Genomic DNA, 20544 nt, shown 5'->3' with positions numbered 1-20544 from the left:
TGGGATCCGTTGATTTGACGTCCGTTGCCGGAGTTGGTGTGTCTGTACCTCAACTCCGGCAGCGACGGATACGGACGCAACGGACCGTCGAACGCACCCGCGAGTGGGCAGTTCTGTGTTCAAGTTGGATCAATTGGATAGATGTCCTGGGAAGTGGGCGGGACTTGAGTTTCGCTCTGCCGTTTCCAACATGGCGGCCGGGCCACAAACGATCTCATTTTACAGTTAAACTGCACGCTATAGCATGTTTCTGAAAACATTTGAGACGGGAAATGTGTAGTGCAGTAACAGAATCTGGATTCATATTTGATCAACACTGCCTAGTTTGATAGTTTGAACGAAGTTTCTGGAGCCGGCGGCTTTGCGTTGGACGGACGTCATTTGCATAAAGTTCAATCCATCGAACTTTATGCAAATTCACGTACGGCGACAGGGCCGCCAATTCGACGTGCCGTATCCATCATGCGGAGCTCCTGCTCTACATAGACAATGAATGGGATCCGTTGACTTGACGTCTGTTGCCGGAGTTGGTGTGTCTGTACCATTGGTGTGTCTGTACCATAAGCGGCAGCTGTCAATGCATGTGAATGTGTTCTACCGGGATGGGGCCAGGACAGGCGATGTGATGTGGTCGATTGGAGATAAAATAACTTTAACTTTCTGCGATGCGAGTGAAGCGAGTACCAATCACAATGTAGAATAGAGATGATTGACAGTTGCCGTCAACAGAGAGTTCCACAGAGAGTTGTCGCTTGAAGTCGCCGGCGGCGACAGTGAGTTTTTTTTGCCAGTGAGTAGAATTCAGCGAGAAAGCGAGTGACGGGCGAGTAGCGACGTATGTGAACGGGGCTATACGCGCACGCACTGTCAAACTCGCCGGCTGGGCGGGGGGGGGGGGGGGGGGGGTAACTTTTGTTCAGTAACATGATTTGACTTGTGAGTGGTGGCACTGGAGCCCTAGCAGTAGCTACCTCCTGTTGGGAAGATACTTTTATTCTTTTGCTTTTTTTCGCGTGCTTTCTTCATACCACCGCTGATGCGGGGAGAGACCGGGAGAGACAGTAGAGAAGCGCAGGTCCGGCAAGGTGGGCGAAACCAAATCTCAGAGCGGGAGGGGGCACGGCAAACATCACTATTTTTTACTGGTAAATTGAGAAAATCTACCACACTGTTGTGATTATAATGCTTAACATTCAATATCAATAATTGTGATATCATATTGGGTGGGTTGTGGTGGCTGGTTTGGATTATTGGGTGGGTTGCAACCCACCCATCCCCCCCATAAATTACGCCTATGCAATCATGTGTTAACCTCATGACTAAAAATGTAACCACTGCAGTGTTTGTATTGCCTTGTTTGCTTCCTGGTTTGTATTCAACAAGATTTTTCACAAATAAAAACATCAAAGGAACAAGAATCACATTTTATTCCTGCTATTTACAAAATATTACATACGTTCATTCCATAAATAAGAAAACAGTGTATGACAAAAATAAAAATACCATCCTTTGCAAGAACCTACTGTATATTAGGCGTTAATGGTTAAAGTGCACAGGTAGACATTGGATCAGCTGTGTCAGATGACCTTCATTTGACAGCATACTCGTCAGGGAGACATTTCAGGCAGCTCATGCAGCAAGTCATGTTAGGAGTGATGTGGCTTAAAGGCTTCTTCGGTGAGAGTGGCATCGGTTGGGACATTACAGTCTCAGCGAGGACATTGGTGATGTCGTTCTTTCCTACGAGAGCCTCTCACAGCCCGTCTGCAGCGGCTTTGCCCGGATTTTATCTCCAAACCGTGAGATCAAATTTTGGAGGCTTAATATTTTTTTTCTGCATGTCTACTTAATGTGCAACCAAACAGAATCTCTTCTGCAGCGGACGTTGTTTGCCCACTAAAATGTGCTTTGAGAACAACTGAATGGAGTGATGATGTTTTCTTAAATATACATTGTGCATAACAAGGTATCCATACATTCTGTTGTCCCAACGGGAACTGGCCTCATTCCGTTGTCCAACCTGATTATTTAGCCAAGAAATATAAATAGCTCGATAATAAATAAATGATTATATTTCAATCAAAGCACTTTTGTAAAACACTCTTGAAGAAAGGTGCTACATAAGTGTTATTAATAGTATTATTTTTCAAAGATTACTGGTTGCCCTAATGCTGAAAATTCAATAAGTGAGCCTAAGACGAGTACGAATATTAAATGTATGTGTGCTTAAAAGATGTTGGTCCAGTCGAGACGTGTTGAATAAAAACCCAATCGTTGAATTGAGGTATAGTAGATATCTATTAGATTAATATCTGTAATATCTTTCCAAAGACTCAGCGATGGATCCAGGTATGTAGGAAATGGAGATAAATAATATCTGAATATTATCCAGATATGACAACACTTACTAAATAACAAAATGCTGGGATCTGCCCTAGCTACATAAAAAAAGAAATAAAAAAGAACAGATGGCTGCTTAATGCTTGGTAATATATTCATTTTTAACATAATATCAGAAACACAAGCATTTGAAAATGTGCTGATTATTGAAGACAAGCAGCACATTTTACAAGTGTTCAATAAATTGCAATGTTTTTACAGCAGTAAGGCAAAAACAGTCATTTGAAATTGATTCAATGCATGTAGATTACTTTTCAATATCAGTTACATGCATTAACAGAAGAAAAAAAAAAAAAACATATGTTAGCACAAAAAAGCCAGATTATTGTATACAGCAAAATGTGTTTACATGTGCAAATGCAAATAAGGTGTGCTTGATAATAATGTTTATGTGTGTATCAAAACATACTAGGTGACTAAAAGGCGCCGGGAACATATCTGTTTGATTGGAGAAGAGCCATGAACTCCTGCTTCCTTCTGATCTGGCCCATCAGCTTGATGCTCATAACAAGTAAAATCACCTGGGAAGGGAGGCCCAGCAGTTACAAGGATGCTGGCAATTAATCAATCGTTAAGACAAATAAGCTGTGTGAAGTCCTACATAATATAAATGTGTATAAATAAAAAAAAACATACCCAGAATACTCCACTTCCAAACTGTACAGCCATAGCCAGTGAGAATGCAAGCTTCAGTTCAGAAACGTAAATTGGTAGGCAAGGCTGTAGGGAGGTGGAAAAAAAGTGCAGGTTTATTGTTAAGGTAGTAGTTTTTCTGTATGAAGAAATAACTGATCTTGGTGTACTGTGGCTACAATTACACACTTCTGTGCGACGGGGTCACCGGCCAAAGAAATGTTGGGATCCACTGCTTTATTTCCAAATGAATTTGACAGAGAAAATAAGAGCAAAGATCTTTTACCTCTTGATAAACATATTGGTTCTTTGGAGCCCCGAGAGTGGCGCTGCCCCGTAGTCGAATCTGGGGAGGAGGAGTACTAAATCCCATTAGACAACATTACAAAAACGGGCTTCACTAAATATTGATGAAAGGTGGATGTTTCCCGTTGCTACACTTTTTGCATACAGTACCGGAATTATTGATATGTGCATAACAGATCAGATGGAGCCAGTTTATTTTCATAAGGAAACCTAGATATTTCTTTAGTTTTCAGCTCTAATGCAGTACAAACACATACACAAGACCCAAGATAAGGTACCTCAATTAATAAATGAATGGGTTTCAATTAAAAATTGAGACTGGGGGAGGAATCCCATCTGCAGAGGATATCAAGTAAAAAGTTTAAAGCATGTGATACCTGCTTCACACGTGAGTTTTTTTTAAGTTGGCGAATTCCTCCCAATGATTCAGTGTGAACTCACAGCTGGAGTATCAGCAGTTCTAACGCGCCCCACGGGAACCAAAACCTTCAAAAACGATTTGTGAGATGCCGAAAACAACATGCTCATCTATCCCAGCAAAATACAGCACATGAAAGAACTTAATGAAACTATGCACGGACAGACATATCCCATAAAAAATATGAAGATGGAGAGGGAACAGTTTGACATCTTGTGAAATATGTTTATTGGCCGTCTTGCCAAGAGTTAGATGAGAAGCTTAATACCACTCAATGAACAACTGAAACAGGCAAAAGTATTATTTAAACTGAGGGGATAACAGAGTAGCAGAAAAATCTGCCGAAGCAATGTGCCAATTTGATATTTGCTCTAAAAACCTTCAGGAGTGTGAATTTACAAACTTACACTGAGCTAAACAATGGCTGACAGGGTTGGGTGGGTTGTAGCACTTATTTTAAATGGCAGGGAGCCACATGGCAACTCCAAACCAAAACATTGTTTTTCCTATCAGGCTCACAATAGTAGAGACCACTCTACTCGAACAATCACACCCATAAAGTAAGAGTCAAACAGAAAGTGTCAGTCAGTCACAGAGATTGTTACATTGTTCTTTTATTTAAATAAACCTGTTTTTGCAGCATATTTCATGGGGCGGTGTTAAAAGAATTTTTCCATAAACGAATAAATTCCCCCAAGGAGGAGATCGGAGACATAAGTAAAGTCGACGTCTGACTTTAATCTTGTACAAGAGGAGCAGTTACAATGCAACAACGTATGAGGATGCTACAGAGGAAGTGCTCAAATCACTGTTGTGACTTGAGTCTTTTAAAGGCACAGGAGATGATGCGTCATTGACAGTTAATCTTCATGCAGAACTAGACATCATGACTACCAAGCCTCTGATAACATTTAGGTCAGCCATGGGGAGACTAAAGTAATAAACAGTTCAACACATAAAGCTGTAACCTGAACAAAGAAAACTTTAAGACATGAGGTTATACAAAATTCTTATAACATTCCCTCCTGTTTATGCTTATCTCAAGCATAATCATTAGTTAAATTTTGTGGAGGGTGAATAAAATTCTATTTTATTTTAAATAGGTTGTATATATATACTCACAAACAAATATAATAATAATAATAAGAAAAACATACACGGCAGAAACTCACAAACAAATATAATACGAACGTGCTCAGCAAAAAACGAATGTTTGTCTTACCTGAGTGATAGCGCTTTTCCTTTTTTTGTTAACTCAGGCGGCCTGGTGGATCAAAGTAGTTTACGTCGTTCCAAAGACGTGTTACTGGCCTCAAGACCCAGTACTTTGAGGTAGGGATCAAAGTAGGTATCGTTGTTCCAAAGACTGTTCTCAGACCCAGTACTTCGAGGTGCTTGTTTGACCTCAGGTTTTTTACTGACTTAGCAAGACTCCCTCCTAATCAAAACTACCCGATAGGAGAATCCCTCCTCTCCTTTTTTTTTGTAACTGGTCGACTGTTGTCAACACAGTTCTCTGTGTCTTGCTAAATGAGTAGAAAACCTTTTCATCCGATCTGGTAAAACCCTTCTCGGCAAGTTGAGAATCCTGGATTGCTTCGTTGCTTCTTGGGCCGTAGCCCCCGGACTTTAAACCGAGCAATCCTAGACAGCTTCGCGGCGCTTTTCGGGGCTCCCACCCCCTCAACGCTTTTCGGACCTAAGACCCCGGACTTTAAACCCCGCGCTTTTCGGACCGTAGCCCCCGGACTTTAAACCTGGCTGTCTATTACTGGCACCAGACGTAGTCTTTGAGATCCTAGATCTCGGTCGTTTTACCAAATGGTGAAAACTTTCTCACTCAGGAATTTTGTGTTTGCCTGATTTGTTTTTGATGCCTCAGATTCCTCCTTCATTCGGACCCCGTCACTGCTCTCCTCTCCAGCCGGGCCCGCCTTGCAAGGTGTTCAGGTCCGGTAGTTGGAGAAGAGAAACAGATATTGGGCCCCACGTTGGGCGCCAAATGTTAAAATAATTTTTCCGTAAACGAATAAATTCACCCAAGGAGGAGATCGGAGACATAAGTAAAGTCGACGTCTGACTTTAATCTTGTACAAGAGGAGCAGTTACAATAAAACAACGTGTGAGGATGCTACAGAGGAAGTGCTCAAATCACTGTTGTGACTTGAGTCTTTTAAAGGCACAGGAGTTGATGCGTCATTGACAGTTAATCTTCATGCAGAACTAGACATCATGACTACCAGGCCTCTGATAACATTTAGGTCAGCCATGGGGATACTAAAGTAATAAACAGTTCAACACATAAAGCTGTAACCTGAACAAAGAAAACTTTAAGACATGAGGTTATACAAAATTCTTATAACAGGTGGCCTTTGTTTTTGCTTCTCCTGTGTAATTGTTACAACTTTCCCACGTGTATGTTTACTTACCCCAGTAGTGGGCGAGGTTGTAACAAAGGGACATTATGTATTTGACATCAACTCACAAGGTCTGTAAGATTCTTGTAGAAGTTTGAATTGGTGCTTTTTGTAGTAAACAACTGTAATTGCAGGTGCTACAGCAAAACGCACCAAATGTTCACGTTTATGATGGTTTGACGTTGAGAGACAATGTCAGTGTGACCGGAAACAACGCAACGGCAGATCATCGTCATGGCAACAGCTGTATGTTATAAGTGTGGCTGTACATTTAAGCCCAAAATAAACTGAAAATAAATGTAATTTAGGATAATCTGCAGTGTTGGACAGCCAATGCAACGCTGTGCATGAATCCTTCACTCTTATACTTCTCCAAGTATTTCAACATTTTCTGCTGCTCCACGAAAAACTGTGCAACATTTATCTCTAGAGGACAGAATTGATCCAAGCGTCTCCAGTAAATGAAAGACCTTTTGGGAAAGTGCATCCTTCCGCCTGCCAACATCCTCTGCGCCACAGAATGTCATGCAGATGTGTGAGTGCATGCTGACTGGTGAAGTCGGCGGAAACACATGGAAGCACCGGGCACGAAGGGAGCGTGGATGGAAGTCTGTATGCGTGCGTGTGTGTGTGTGTGTGTTTGTCATGCTCTCCAGATGTTTCCGACGCTCCGTCAGGAAATGCTCCACTCTGCATCTGCTTCACCAATTGAAATTCTTCTGGAGGAATTCCAGAGACCAAATAATGTTGCAGCAACGTCACAGATGGTTGCCTGGGTGGGGAGGGGTCTCTGATGGGAGGTCATGTGACACAGCCTCTCACTATAGTTCCTTTGTTCATCCAAAACAACGGCGGACAGAAAGTGCTTTATGGCGACTGAGCTAAATGCAAGTTCACTCGCAGAAACACACAAATAGGGAGGGCCTTGGCACTGGTGCCCCCCGTGGCACAGTCTGTGACTCCTCCCAGCGCGGATGGCCCCAATGACGCGCTTCCTCAATTCTCAGTACTGTAACGTTACTACGTTATTGTACAGTACCGACTCGGTTTCTAAATAAACTGTCTTCCCGTCCATATGAATGAATGATAAACTGTCTTCCCGTCCATATGAATGAATGATAAACTGTCTTCCCGTCCATATGAATGAATGATAAACTGTCTTCCCGTCCATATGAATGAATGATAAACTGTCTTCCCGTCCATATGAATGAATGATAAACTGTCTTCCCGTCCATATGAATGAATGATAAACTGTCTTCCCGTCCATATGAATGAATGATAAACTGTCTTCCCGTCCATATGAATGAATGATAAACTGTCTTCCCGTCCATATGAATGAATGATAAACTGTCTTCCCGTCCATATGAATGAATGATAAACTGTCTTCCCGTCCATATGAATGAATGATAAACTGTCTTCCCGTCCATATGAATGAATGATAAACTGTCTTCCTGTCCATATCAACGATCAACTGTATTCCCGTCCGTATGAACGATCAACTGTATGTATGTAGGCTATGTATATGTCCATATATATATAGCTGGCTTTAATGACATGACAAGAAATTGTACCCCAATTTATGTGGTGTATACCAATAAACTCAGATTAAGAACATATGTACACTTAATCTCAATTAATTGCTAATCTTGTTTGTTTGCAAAAATTGCTGCAATGTAACATTTTCAGTGTTGTACGGAATGATATACAGTTTTGTACTGACCCGTTTTATAGTGTATTCACATATTATAATTTTATGTGATTTATCAAGTGGGGACATTAAAATGTTGCGCCTCATCTTGACCCATATACAGGTATCTTTCAGATAACTAGAGCTAACAGTCTTTTCTTTTCTCATTCAGATAATGTATGCATACCCAGTTTTTCGGCGCCAGTCAGCCAGTTCAACTAGACTGCTGATGGCGCCCTCGGAGGAGGCAAAGACCCGCACAAACACCAGGTCTGGAAGGGCCAAACCCAGACAGGAGGTGCTGGCAGAGGCATCTACTTTTGTCACTGGCCATGGTGGAGACCCAGATGACAGGCTTCTGGTACTGGCTCACTGCCAGCTGCAGTTTGGCATGTTCCAGGGCCAGAGGTTCAGATGGCTCCTGGAGAACAGCCTTGGATATGCAGTGTATTTACTGCACAGCATTTCCAAGGAAACCGTGCAGGCAAACCCTCTGTCTGAGAACAAACAGCTGTTCCAGGACTATACCACTAATATCAGAGAGATGACTGGGGAACTGGATAAGTTTAGCCGTAAGCAGGAGATGCAGAGGAAAGCTAAGGACACTGGAGACCAGGGCTGTTTGATGGTGGAGTTTGGAGATTTCAAGGGTCGCTCCATGAAGGAAATTTATGAGGACCAGAGCCAGAAGGCCCAGGCCCTCATCAGTTACCTGAAGACTGCTGATGCCCAGCCCAACACCAACATGGCCATTTTCAAGACATATGTCTTGAAGAGATGCACTGCAGCCTCCACCCTCCCATCTTCAGCCTCCACTCCCTCTGCACCTCCTCCTGCATCCTCCACTTCCTCTGCACCTCCTCCTGCATCCTCCACTTCCTCTGTACCTCCTCCTGCACCCTCCACTTCCTCTGCACCTCCAGCAGGATTCCAAAGTGGCGCATGGAAGCCCGCCACTGTGAAATCTCTGCTGGCACGTGGGAAAAATCTGTCACCTTCACAGCTGGCAAAAAAAATGATGTCACCAGTTAAACTCTGTGAGTAGGAGTGTGAATTTTGAATTTCCCCTACAGCAGTCCTATATGTATAGCTTGTACCATTTTAACAGATTATACAAACTTGTCCACTTTTTTCCAGCTCCAGCACCGCAGCTCACCTCACCCCCACCTTCAAAACCCCGTCAGCTTTTCCTTTCTGGTAAGTATGTACCATCTTACAGACATTTGTCTCTGTGTATTGTTAACAGTAGGCCTAATACTTTCAACATTTCCTCTCCAGACTCTGCTGAGATCGATGATGAGGAAATGGTTTCTGCTGCACCGCAATGTGAGGCACAGCTAAATACAGGTGTGGCATATGACACAAATGCAAATATGACGTGAATGTTTAGTGACAACACTAAGAATATTATTTTGTGGAACATTTCTACGTTTTAAATATATTTTTTTTCCCAATACAGCATAAAACCACATCAACCAGGATGCAAACCTTAAAGATGTACAAAGGTGTCGCTGTTTTTTTTGTGTTTTTTGCTTAACTCCACTCACCCATGTGCTCTAAATCAATCACCTGAATTTTACCGCCTTTTTTTTCACACGCTTTTTCACAATTACACTGCATGCTCTTCTCATTCACACTTTAGCTCCCTCTGAACCGCTGGGATGGTGGACAGTCGTTGTTCTAATCATTACAATAGTAGTTGTTACTGTGTCTGTGTGCATGTTTCATATCTGTGGGCATCATTAATACTTATGAATTCATTTTGCATAATTTTCTATGTGCTTACACTGGGTTCTTTGCTTCTTAATATTACTTAATGTACTACACTATCAACTACTAATCTTAACATTGTAGTATTTTAACACTAGTATTATTAACATTGTACTATTTCAACATTCAAGCTAATTCATTTCTTCTTCATTAGCTCTTGCAGCCACGGTGCCTCGTGAGGCCTGTGCTGATCCTCCACCAGCAGCTCTCCTCCATCAACCGCCAGCTGAGCTTCCCAGTCACTGGAAGGATCAGCTTCCACCTTACCAGCAGGAGTGGATACGGCACACTCTGTTCAAGGCCAACTCTCGTACCGGCAAGCCAGAGCTAGTGTCACAGCTGAAGCTTTGGTGGTATCCTCCTCAGCCCGCCCTCATTCACACCCAGCCTCCCGCCTCGCCTGACCACTTCTTCTGTCGGCCGTTGTTCCTGTGGATGCCCCAGAAGATGTGGCTGTTTCCTCTGGTCTGTGTTCGTCCAGCCTGCGGCAAGCACAGACTAACAGCTGCAGGACTGTACAGAACAGTGCGGAAGGTGCTGGACATCGACGGGTGGTATGACCTTGCCACCGAGTACCTGGAGTGCAAACGCTGCTCCAAAAAGTATCCTGCTTGGTCTGAAGACATCTTAGGCCAGCTGGATATGGGCCACCGCAGCAAGTTTCCAGCTTTGCTCACTTACAGGTAATTCATAATTAATGTCAACCATTATTAGGTGCTTATATTTGTGGGGGTTTTTTTTTTTTACATTACACTCCTTCCTTTCATTAGATACTCGTGCGGCATCCGTGTGCTGAGGATGATGAGGGAGAGGACAATGGGCAACAGTGTGACCCAGCTGTACAAAAAGCTGCAGGAACAACACAGCGAGGCATGGATGGAGCGTGTTCTGCAGTACCTGACAGCTTGCGAACCATTCAAAAGGTCCACTGTTGTCCGCCCCTTCGTCTTTGCTGAGCCTCCCTGCTTACCTGCCCTTCCCAAGCCCAAGTGGCTGTTAGCAGTTTATGCCAGGGATGTTCTGAGCCAGCTGCATGAGGTGAAGGCCAAATTTACCTCCATCTTTGGCTCTGTCCTCAAGATGGACTCCACCAAAAAGGTATCACAGCCCTGTTTATATACAGAATTTTGAGTGCATACATAATAGATTGATAGAGATAGGCTTTAATGTCATTGTACCAGCAGTACAACTACTGTGCAACTACTAAAAGCAATGAAGTACACACACACAATCACTACACAAACACTTCCACATGACAGTAAAATAAAATACATACAGCATACTAAAACAACGCCTCAGATATCATCATCATCATCATCATCATCACCAGGGAGCATAGTAGCAGCATCAGAGAAACAGAGATTTAAATATTGCACTTACATTTCATAATAATGAACAGAGTTTTTAACTCATTATCTTTTCTGAATAGGTCACGAAGAAACTCGCTGGTGCTGCTGCAGGTACAGCTGCCTGGTGCACCAATGTCGGAAATGAGTACGGTCAAGTCCTTGTCTCGGTTCTGACAGCTGGTGAGGGACAAGCACTAAACACCATGGCAGCTGGCCTGGTGAAGCGGTACAGGGAGGCGGGTGAGGCGCCACCCAAGGTGGTGTATGTGGACAGAGACTGCTGCAGTCAGCATGGCCCTTGTCGGGTGAAGGCCATGTTTGCAGGGTGGGATGAGCTTCATGTGCGCCTTGACATCTGGCATTTCATGCGCCGTTTTGCTGCAGGCGTCACCACTGAGGCTCACCCCCTGTATGGCATCTTCATGGCACGCCTGTCCACATACATTTTTGAGTGGGATCCACAAGATGTTGCTGCTCTTCGCTGTGCCAAGGAAGGTGAGCTGGCAGCAAGAAGTGTTGGCCACATCTCGTAGGAGGCGGTGACCACTCACATCAGCCGGAGGGAGTTGGCGCTGCACTGCAGGAGGAGGACCAGAGGGGTGGAGGAGACCAACAGACTGATCGGGTCACTGATCAGTCTGTTTGACAGCGCGAGTGGGAAGGACACTCTGGGCGTTCCTCTGCTGGACCACGAACGGATCCAGCAGATATGGAAGGAGCAGCAGAAACACCTTGGCTGTATCCAAGACCCAGTAGACTTCCAGCTCTACATTAAGACGGGCACCTTGAAGAAAGGCGATGTGGAGCTGTGCTGCTACAGGTGTGCCCGTGGCTCTACCTCCCTGGAGTCCTTTCACCTCCACCTGAACAGATTTATTCCAGGTATTGCATACATATGCGTTACTAGTTGTATACCTCTTTTTTTTTCTCAATATGTCTGGCTTTGTTTTATAGATACTTCATATCATATGTAGTAAATATCTTTTACAAATGTGACATGCCTCTTTGTGTATTTCACCTTCAGGAACCAGTGCCAGTGATGCGCATTTCCAGGCGTATCTTCTGGAAGGGCTGATGCGCTGGAATGATGACCGGATGGAGGACGCCGTAAAGGGAGCACCTTCCATCCGCTCCTACGGCAGTGCACTTAGAGAGGCGGTGGACCAGCTCAGCCAAAAGGTGCTAGGGAGATGCTGGGATGAGCGCTATCGCACCCCTGTGTCATGATCTGTGTTTGTTTTGATCTGTGTTTTCTTGATTTTGATTTCCTGTTTTATTTTGTAATTTTGCCCTTGTGATTCCCTGTCTCGTACTTCCTGGTCCTTGTTGTTTCCGCTGTCTTGACTCCCCCTCCCTCTCGTGTTGATTACCATGCCTGCCCTGGTGTGTTTCACCTGTCCCTCGTCAGCTCCCTGCCTCCCTGTGTGTATATAGTCTGTGTGTTTCCCCTGTCTCATTGTTGGATCATTGTCGATGTCGCTGTCTGTCACTCTGTCTGCTGCCCCACGTCTTGTCCATGGATTTATTCGTTTCTGCCTCCCGTGTCCTTTTGTGTTTTGGTTCCTGTTTCGTAAGTGTTTCTTTGACTGGTGTTTTTGCCCCTGTGGTCTCCTTCGTTTGATAAATTGTTTTTTTGTCTTAGGTTTTGGTTTTGGTTTTAGTTAATGATTTAAATAAAACCTTTTTAACTGCATTTGGGTCCTCACCTCCTGCTTCCTAGCCTGAACCTGACAGAATGATCCAACCAAAAGAGGACCCAGCAGTCAATGGGCTAAGAGTCATGGAATGGTATGTGGACTTCATGACTAATCCTGCTAGCAGGGCTCGCCAAGTTGCTGCCAGCAAACTTTTTTTTGAAGCCGCAGCTAAGCCACCAGCCCATGTCTCAGCTACAACCATGCTAGCAGCCCAGGCAACAGTCACAGCCATGCCACCAGATCATGTCTCAGCCACCGCATCGCTTCCCAGCTCCTGCCCGAACCCGTTTAGGGGTACTCGTCTGGCCCTGGGAGGGCCAAGGAGCATCCAGCTGGCTAACCGGCAGTTGGCTCGTCGGTTGCCGGCCTCAAGGAGGAGGTGCGGCACGAGGAAGCGAGCCTCCCCGATGCTGCTCACATCGGTTCTGACGGGGGGCCGTCCGTCACCAGTTCCAGCGGAGGCCCACCCGTTCAAGCAACCAGCCCACGCCTCGGTCACAGCCAAGCAACCAGCCCACGCCTCGGTCACTGGCCTTCAGTCGGCGGCCCGGTCGACACCTGCCAGTGGTCTTCAGTCGGCGGTCCGGTCGACACCTGCCAGTGGTCTTCAGTCGGCGGTCCGGTCGACACCTGCCATTGGCCTTCAGTCGGCGGCCCGGTCGACACCTGCCATTGGCCTTCAGTCGGCGGCCCGGTCGACACCTGCCATTGGCCTTCAGTCGGCGGCCCGGTCGACACCTGCCATTGGCCTTCAGTCGGCGGCCCGGTCGACACCTGCCATTGGCCTTCAGTCGGCGGCCCGGTCGACACTCTCCAGTGGTCTTCAGTCGGCGGCCCGGTCGACACTCTCCAGTGGTCTTCAGTCGGCGGCCCGGTCGACACTCTCCAGTGGTCTTCAGTCGGCGGCCTGTCCGTCACCAGTCCCGGCGGGGGATCGTCCGGCACCAGCCCAGACAGGGGACCGTCCCACACCTGCTCCTCGCAGCCTATTGGGGGTTCGCCTGTCACCCGTTCTTGTTCCGGGTCCACACGGGTACTGACGACCATCCCTGAAACCCCAGCAAGGGAGCAACGAGAGATCCCGAAAGGTAAACGGGGCGGCCTCTCAAAGAAAGGAGAGAAGAGACCTCCACCCCCGTGCCAGTGCTGTACTCAGACCCACTGGCTAGACCACTGTCCCGTATTCAAAGAGAAGACTACGGAGGAGAAGAAACAGTGGATACTAGACAATAAACAGTGCTGGAGATGCGCCCGTGAGCACCTAGCGAAGGACTGCACACTGAAGGGACCCTGCAGACAGACTGGATGCGGGAAGACCCTGCTCACGGCCCTTCACGACCTCAACACCAGGGAATACAAAGCTAAACCTGATGTTGTGGAAGCCCAAGGTGAGCCACCAGAAGGGATCCGCACCTACTACGTGGGCCCTGTGAGGGGTAGCAATCCCCGCGTGCTGTTGAAAATGGTGCCAGTGGTACTGCGGCACCGCGAAAGGACTCTGGAGACCTACGCGGTTATCGACGATGGCTCAGAGCGCATGCTGCTGATGCGCGAGGCTGCCATAGCGCTAGGACTCAGGGGTCAAGCAGAGAAGATGGATCTCCTCACCATCCAACCAGGGCGCACGACCATCAGTGGAGAGAGTGTGGCCCTTACCATCACACCGGCCGGACGGCCAAAGGAAGCCTACAAAGTGTGCCACGTGTTTACAGCTGCTGAGTTGTGCCTCTCCAGGTACGGCTACCCCATGGAGTTCCTGATGAAGAGGTACCCTCATCTCTGCAACCTGGGGATCGACTCTGCAAAGGAGGTGAAGCCAACCCTCCTGCTCGGCTCTGATAACGTGCATCTTACTCTACCCAAGTGTTATGGTTATAATATCGGGTATAATACTGAACATGATAAAAAGCTGAGTTTAAAAGAAGAGCTTATGGCTAATAATAATAATTCATGGTAAAATGTGGTTAAAAGGACTGTGTCATGATTATAATGTTGAATGTTGTTTAAAACAGGATATAAGCAATGAAAATAATAGTAATTCATGGAAAGACTTGATTAATAAGATAGTTCATGATTTTCATATGTTAATATAGCAATTCATTACAAAGAGTGAGTTAAAGAAGAAGAAGAATTCATTGTTTTCATGTGTCTTGAGTTAAAAAGGTTAAAATGATGATTGATCATCTATTCGGTGTTCAACTGCTTTTGCCTGGCAGGTATGGAAGACGACAACAGAGACAGTAACAGCACTTACAGATAAAAATAGTTTATTTTATATCACATTTTGTTTACAACATTTTATTTACCTTTTATCAAAATTCACTTGCATAAGTTATATTTTTGGAACTTCAATTGTTTTTATTTTCTTTATCAAGTCTGTGGCGAATGTGCTGCACGGTGATCGATTGTTGATGCCTGTTTTCCGTGTTGTCGAAGAAGCAGTATGGCTGACTGATGAGAATACACACTGGCTGCTAACGTGTCGTGCTCGTGTAGTTTTTCCACCTTTTTTACATTATCTTTTCCCCGGCAACGGGGCGTAACACAAGCACATCATTCAGGGTCCACCCGGATGTCCTGTCGCACTGCAGACCCCGTTGGGCTGGACCCTCCAGGGCCCTATCCATCTGAGAAATGGGAACACCCGTCAGACCCACTGCCTCTACATAGGAGCCGGACATGAAGACGGGGCACTGCTGGAGAACGTCCAGAAATTATGGCAGATGGACGTCACTCCATACAAGAACGAGAAGATGCACACTCGCTCCAAGGAAGACAAGAGTGCTATGGATCTTCTCCAAGCGAAGACCAAGCGTGTCTGCGTGCGCGGTGTCCTTAGATACGCCACACCGCTCTTGAGAAGAGAGCCCATGCCGATCTTCAAGGTTCCTCCGGGCGTAGTGATGCCGTGCCTGCTTAGCACAGAAAGAAGACTCAGCAAAGACCCCGAGACAGCTACCGCCTATGCTGAGGAGATGCACAAACTCATTGAGTCGGGACTGGTCAGGAGCCTGCGGAGGCGGAAAGGAGTGCTGAGTCATGGTACCTTCCCCACGACAACGTCAAGCACAATGGAAAGAATAGGGTGGTTTTTAATTGCAGCTTCCAAGTGCGCCAGCAAAACCTGAACCTCCACCTCCTGCCCGGCCCTACTCTGACCCCTCCTCTCCTCGGTGTCATGGTGCGCTTCCGAAGGCAGAAGACCGCGATCAGTGGTGATATAAAGCGCATGTTTCATCAGGTCTGTCTGCTCGACGAAGACAAACCACTCGTGAGGTTCCTGCGGAGAACAAACCCGGACGACTCAGAACTGTCCATCTATCAATGGGAGGTGCTGCCCTTCGGGACGACTTGCAGCCCATGTTGCGCTACCTATGCCCTGCAGCGTCACGTCGACGGCGGCACCGCCCCCCCAGGAGTCTCCGATGTTGTCCACCACAGCTTCTATGTGGACAACTGCCTCCACAGCGTGGAGACTGCAGAAGAGGCACGCAAGCTGGTGCATGATTTGCGCACCTTCCTGGCCACCGCTGGCTTTGATGCCCGCCAGTGGGCCAGTAATGACCCTGAGGTCATCCAGGACCTCCCAGAGGAAGCGAAGTCCGACAGTAGCGAGACCTGGGTCTCCCAGTCCAGTGACAACGCCCAGGAGATGACGCTGGGTCTCCTCTGGTGCTTCAGATCCGACACCCTGTGCTACCGGCACAAGAAGATCGAGCCTCGTCACTACATCACCATGAGATCGATCTACAGTACACTGGCGAGTCAATATGACCCGTTGGGTCACATCAACCCCTACACGACCCGCACCAAGGTTCTGGTCAGAGAGCTTTGGACAGAGAAGAAGGGATGGGATGACCCTCTGCCTGAGTTGCTCGGGGCGAAGTGGAAGGAATGGGAGGAAGAGCTCCCCACCCTCCAACAGATCGAGTTCCCCAGGAGCTACTTTCCCCCGAGTGTGAGTCTGACCAGCAGCAAGATCTCCCTTCACGTGTTCTGTGACGCGTCCGAGATGGCGTATGGTGCAGTGGCGTACCTGCGCGCGGAAGAACCCGATGGTACAGTTCACGTCTCCTTCATCCTCGGGCGCTCAAGAGTCGCGCCCAAAAGGCAGCAATCGATCCCCAGACTGGAGCTCTGTGCTGCTCTAAGTGGAGCCCAAATGGGGAAGATGCTGAAGGAGGAGCTCCACCTGCCACTGTACGAGGTTTGGATGTGGTCTGACTCCACAACCGTCATCCAGTGGATCCAGTCGACCTCGTGTAAATATAAAGTCTTTGTGGGGACTCGGGTGACGGAGATCCAAGAGCTTGTGGGAACCAGCTGCTGGCGATACGTAGCAACCGATGTCAACCCGGCAGACGTGATCACCAGAGGTGCGACCCTCAAGCAATTGGCCCGTCCCAACCTCTACCACCGAGGATCCAATTTCCTCCGTGAGCCAGAAACAGAGTGGCCTCCTCCCCCAAACCTGGATACTGCAGAGGTGGAGGCGGAACTAAAGAAGTCCATCTTCTGCGGACTCACAGGACTCCAAGACCTCCAGACAGACGATCCAAAGGTTGAAGACTGCCAGACCCTAGAGGAGCTCCAAGAACGGACCTTCCGCCATAGGAACCCCGACCTGGGAGACGCGACCCCCCTTAGCGCGGACAACTATGCCGCCGCTGAGATCATGTTGCTGCAGAGGGTGCAGCGGGAGGTTTTCTCAGTCGAGATGGCATGTCTCAAACGGAAGGTAGAGCTACCACGAGACAGCAAGCTGAGGCTACTGGCCCCCGAGCTAGACGATAAGGGCATCCTACGTGTCGGAGGCCGCCTGCGACGGGCTCAGGGCCTCACAGAGGACAGCAAACACCTGGTGATCCGCCACTATGACACCAAGCTATATCACCCTGGAGCGGAGCGGCTCTTTGCTGAGCTTAGGAGGAGGTTTTGGATTCTTCGCGGACGGGAGGCTGTACGATCATACCAACGGTCATGTACAGTCTGCCAGAAGCTAAGAGCTCAGCCCATCATGCCACGAATGGCTGACCTTCCACCCTGCCGCCTCCGCCTCCAAGAAGCGCCCTTCTACAACACGGGCATGGACTGCTTCGGGCCATTCCCCGTCAGGGCAGAAGTTGGGAGAGGAACTGCAAAAAGATGGGGAATTATCTTCAAATGCCTCACCACGAGAGCCGTCCATCTTGAGGTGCTGGCCGAAATGACAGCAGACAGCTTCCTCCAGTCATTTCGTCGATTCACTGGAAGGAGAGGGCGACCCCACACCCTCTGGTCTGATGACGGGACAAATTTCCGTGGAGGAGAAGCTGAGCTCATCAAGAGCTACAACCAAATGAGTGAGGAGTTGAAGAAAGAGCTGGCCAGTCAACAGGTCACTTTCTCCTACAACCCTCCAAACGCACCCCACTTCGGTGGGGCCTGGGAGAGAGAAGTTAGGTCCGTGAAGTCTGCCCTCCGCGCTGCACTCGGAGCTCAGGTCCCTAAAGCAGAGGTCTTCAACACCGTGCTGGTGGAAATTGAGGCGATACTGAACTCCAAGCCACTGGGGTACGTCAGCAGTGACATAGCCGATCTCGACCCTATAACACCAAACAGCCTTCTGATGGGGCGGCGAGACGCGGCCCTCCCCCTTGCGGTCTATGCCTCCGCCTCCACCGAGATCATCGGCAGGAGACAATGGAGGTATAGTCAGGCCTTAGCCGACCAATTTTGGAAGAGGTTCACCACCGAGTACCTCCCATCACTGCAAGGCCGCCGCAAGTGGCTCACAGAAAGAGGCAACCTGGAACCGGGAACCCCAGTCATGATAGTGGATCAGGCACTCCCCCGAGCTCGCTGGCTCATTGGCTCACAGCGGCTGTGCTGAAGGGTCTGCAATTTGGGTGGGATTCCATAAAAGAGGGCATGTTTTTCATATGTGGAAGTTCGTTTATTATAATTTCCCATACTTCATTGTCTGCCTGTAATGTTGTTTGTATAAATAAGTTCTAGTTTGTTTCCCGGAGGGTTTGAGGTTTTTTTTTTTATTGTGTTTACGTACCATGTCATGTGACTGTTAAGTGTATGAATATAAGAACGCGCGCGGTGAGTTAGACAGTTGTTTTTGAGCATGTTCGTGCAGTGGAGGAATTAAGCTGTTACGAAGACAGATCGAGTGTGGCTTAAGTGGTAGAAGTTGTTGTAAGTACCTCTACCTTGGCAAACGACGTGGAAGTGTCGTTACCGAGGAAGAGCGAACACGCGTCGAGAGGCGATCGCGTGTTCTCAGCCCGGCTGCCTGCGGAGGAAGAGCGAACACGCGTCGAGAGGCGATCGTGTGTTCTCAGCCCGGCTGCCTGCGGAGGAAGAGCGAACACGCGTCGAGAGGCGATTGCGTGTTCTCAGCCCGGCTGCCTGCGGAGATACCCCGAGCGAGGTAGCGTTTAAGCTAGCTCACCCACGGAACCAGAGAGGACACCCATCGCCATACGCAGTGTGTCGCAGTCTGCAGGGGCAGACTGTGCATCCGTTGGACTGGGCAGCGTCTTCCCGATTCCACCGGCACCGCAGCAGTCAGCCACTCTCTACAGCCGAGCACCTCACCGTCTGTCAACAACAAGGTGCACTCGCTCTCTCTCCAGGCGGACGAACAGTTTTCTCCGCCTCTCCTCTCCAGTAACCGCGGCAACGTTGGCCAGAACATTTTTGTATTAGAATAATAATTCGGGCGCCCAACTAAATTTAGATTTGATAGGATTTAATTAGGATTTAGGATTAGGATTGAAGAACATTAACCCTTTTTTCTCCCCAAGTGCAATAAATTGTGATTAAGTGTTGATTTGGTTTCCCCTCGCTCTCTTTATACAAACAGTTGAATTAAGTTTATTTGGTTTGAGTAATTTTGGTACATTTATGAAGTAGTAAAAGCATCCGCCAACCCCCCTAAGGTGAAACTCTCATAGAGTCCTTTAAGCTCCAGCACAGCAAGCGTGTATTCTTAGACGCTTGATGAAAATATAGTCTGTTTGTACTTGATATATGTAATTTTGGTAATTTTTGGTCTTTCGCGTGACGAAATCACGAGGGCTAGGCTTGGCGGAACTTTCTGCTGGTACAGTTGTTTCCCAAAGAGACGGACTTCTCTGAAACCCCCGCTAAAGTAAGCCTGATGGTTAGCCTGCCCCTGGGCAGGCTAGTTTGGTCGGATAAATTCCCATGGTTACTTAGCGGAGAGTGCCTCAAGTCACGTTGATGGAACGCAACTCTCGCGAGGCTTATCGAAATTAGCCCGGCTTTGCACTTAGCGAGTTTGATGGAATACCCCTCGTCTCCCTATTCCCGGTATTGTGTTTGTGTATGTGTATGTGTATGTGTATGTGTGTGTGTGTGGGTGTGGGTGTGTGTGTGGAGGGTGGGAGGGGTTTACTTTATTGTTTTTATCTTTATGTAAAGCACTTTGTGTAAAGCACTTTGTGCTGCGCACCAGGTGTATGACAAGTGCTCCATAAATAAAGATTGATTTGATTTGAAACGTGATGCCCAGATCAGTCTCTCTTTCTCACGCAGCTCTTTCCCCGGTAACATGATCAGGTTTGCTGAACCTCCTGTGATTTCTCTTCTCTTCACTCTTTTGCAACCTTTCTATCTTGCGACACACAATTAAGTCAGAAGAAGCCGTTTACAATATCACCCCCTCCCCCTGTAATGCAATGCAAGTACATGTCCACTCCAGCTGGTGCAGAATGTGTGACATGGCGCTCATACGCGGCCATGCGGTTACATGCATTAACCTCCTAATGACCTTGAAATGGCTTTTCTGCTAACTTCCCACCACTGTTCAAAGCTCACCCATATTTAATGTTTGAATGGGACGATCTAAATG

The 20544-nt window shown here is 47.4% G+C and overlaps 1 protein-coding gene across 1 annotated transcript in view; it reads right to left on the bottom strand.

Moving 5' to 3' along the window:
• Positions 1-2784: 2784 nt before the first annotated feature.
• The window catches only part of LOC311032296 (tetraspanin-8-like), a 34048-nt gene continuing 16288 nt past the window's right edge, over positions 2785-20544 (bottom strand). Inside the window, exons 7-9 of the mRNA XM_084038969.1 lie at positions 3320-3379; positions 3037-3120; positions 2785-2921 (exon numbers count right to left, since the gene is read on the bottom strand). Of these exons, the coding sequence (XP_083895095.1) occupies positions 2817-2921; positions 3037-3120; positions 3320-3379 (249 nt within the window). The 3' untranslated portion in view covers positions 2785-2816. The remainder of the gene's footprint in view (positions 2922-3036; positions 3121-3319; positions 3380-20544) is intronic.

The sequence above is a fragment of the Eutrigla gurnardus genome (assembly GCF_963514095.1).
Source record: "Eutrigla gurnardus genome assembly, chromosome: 21".
NCBI classification, from domain to species: Eukaryota; Metazoa; Chordata; class Actinopteri; order Perciformes; family Triglidae; genus Eutrigla; species Eutrigla gurnardus.
This window is presented reverse-complemented; position numbering and strand designations above follow the sequence as displayed.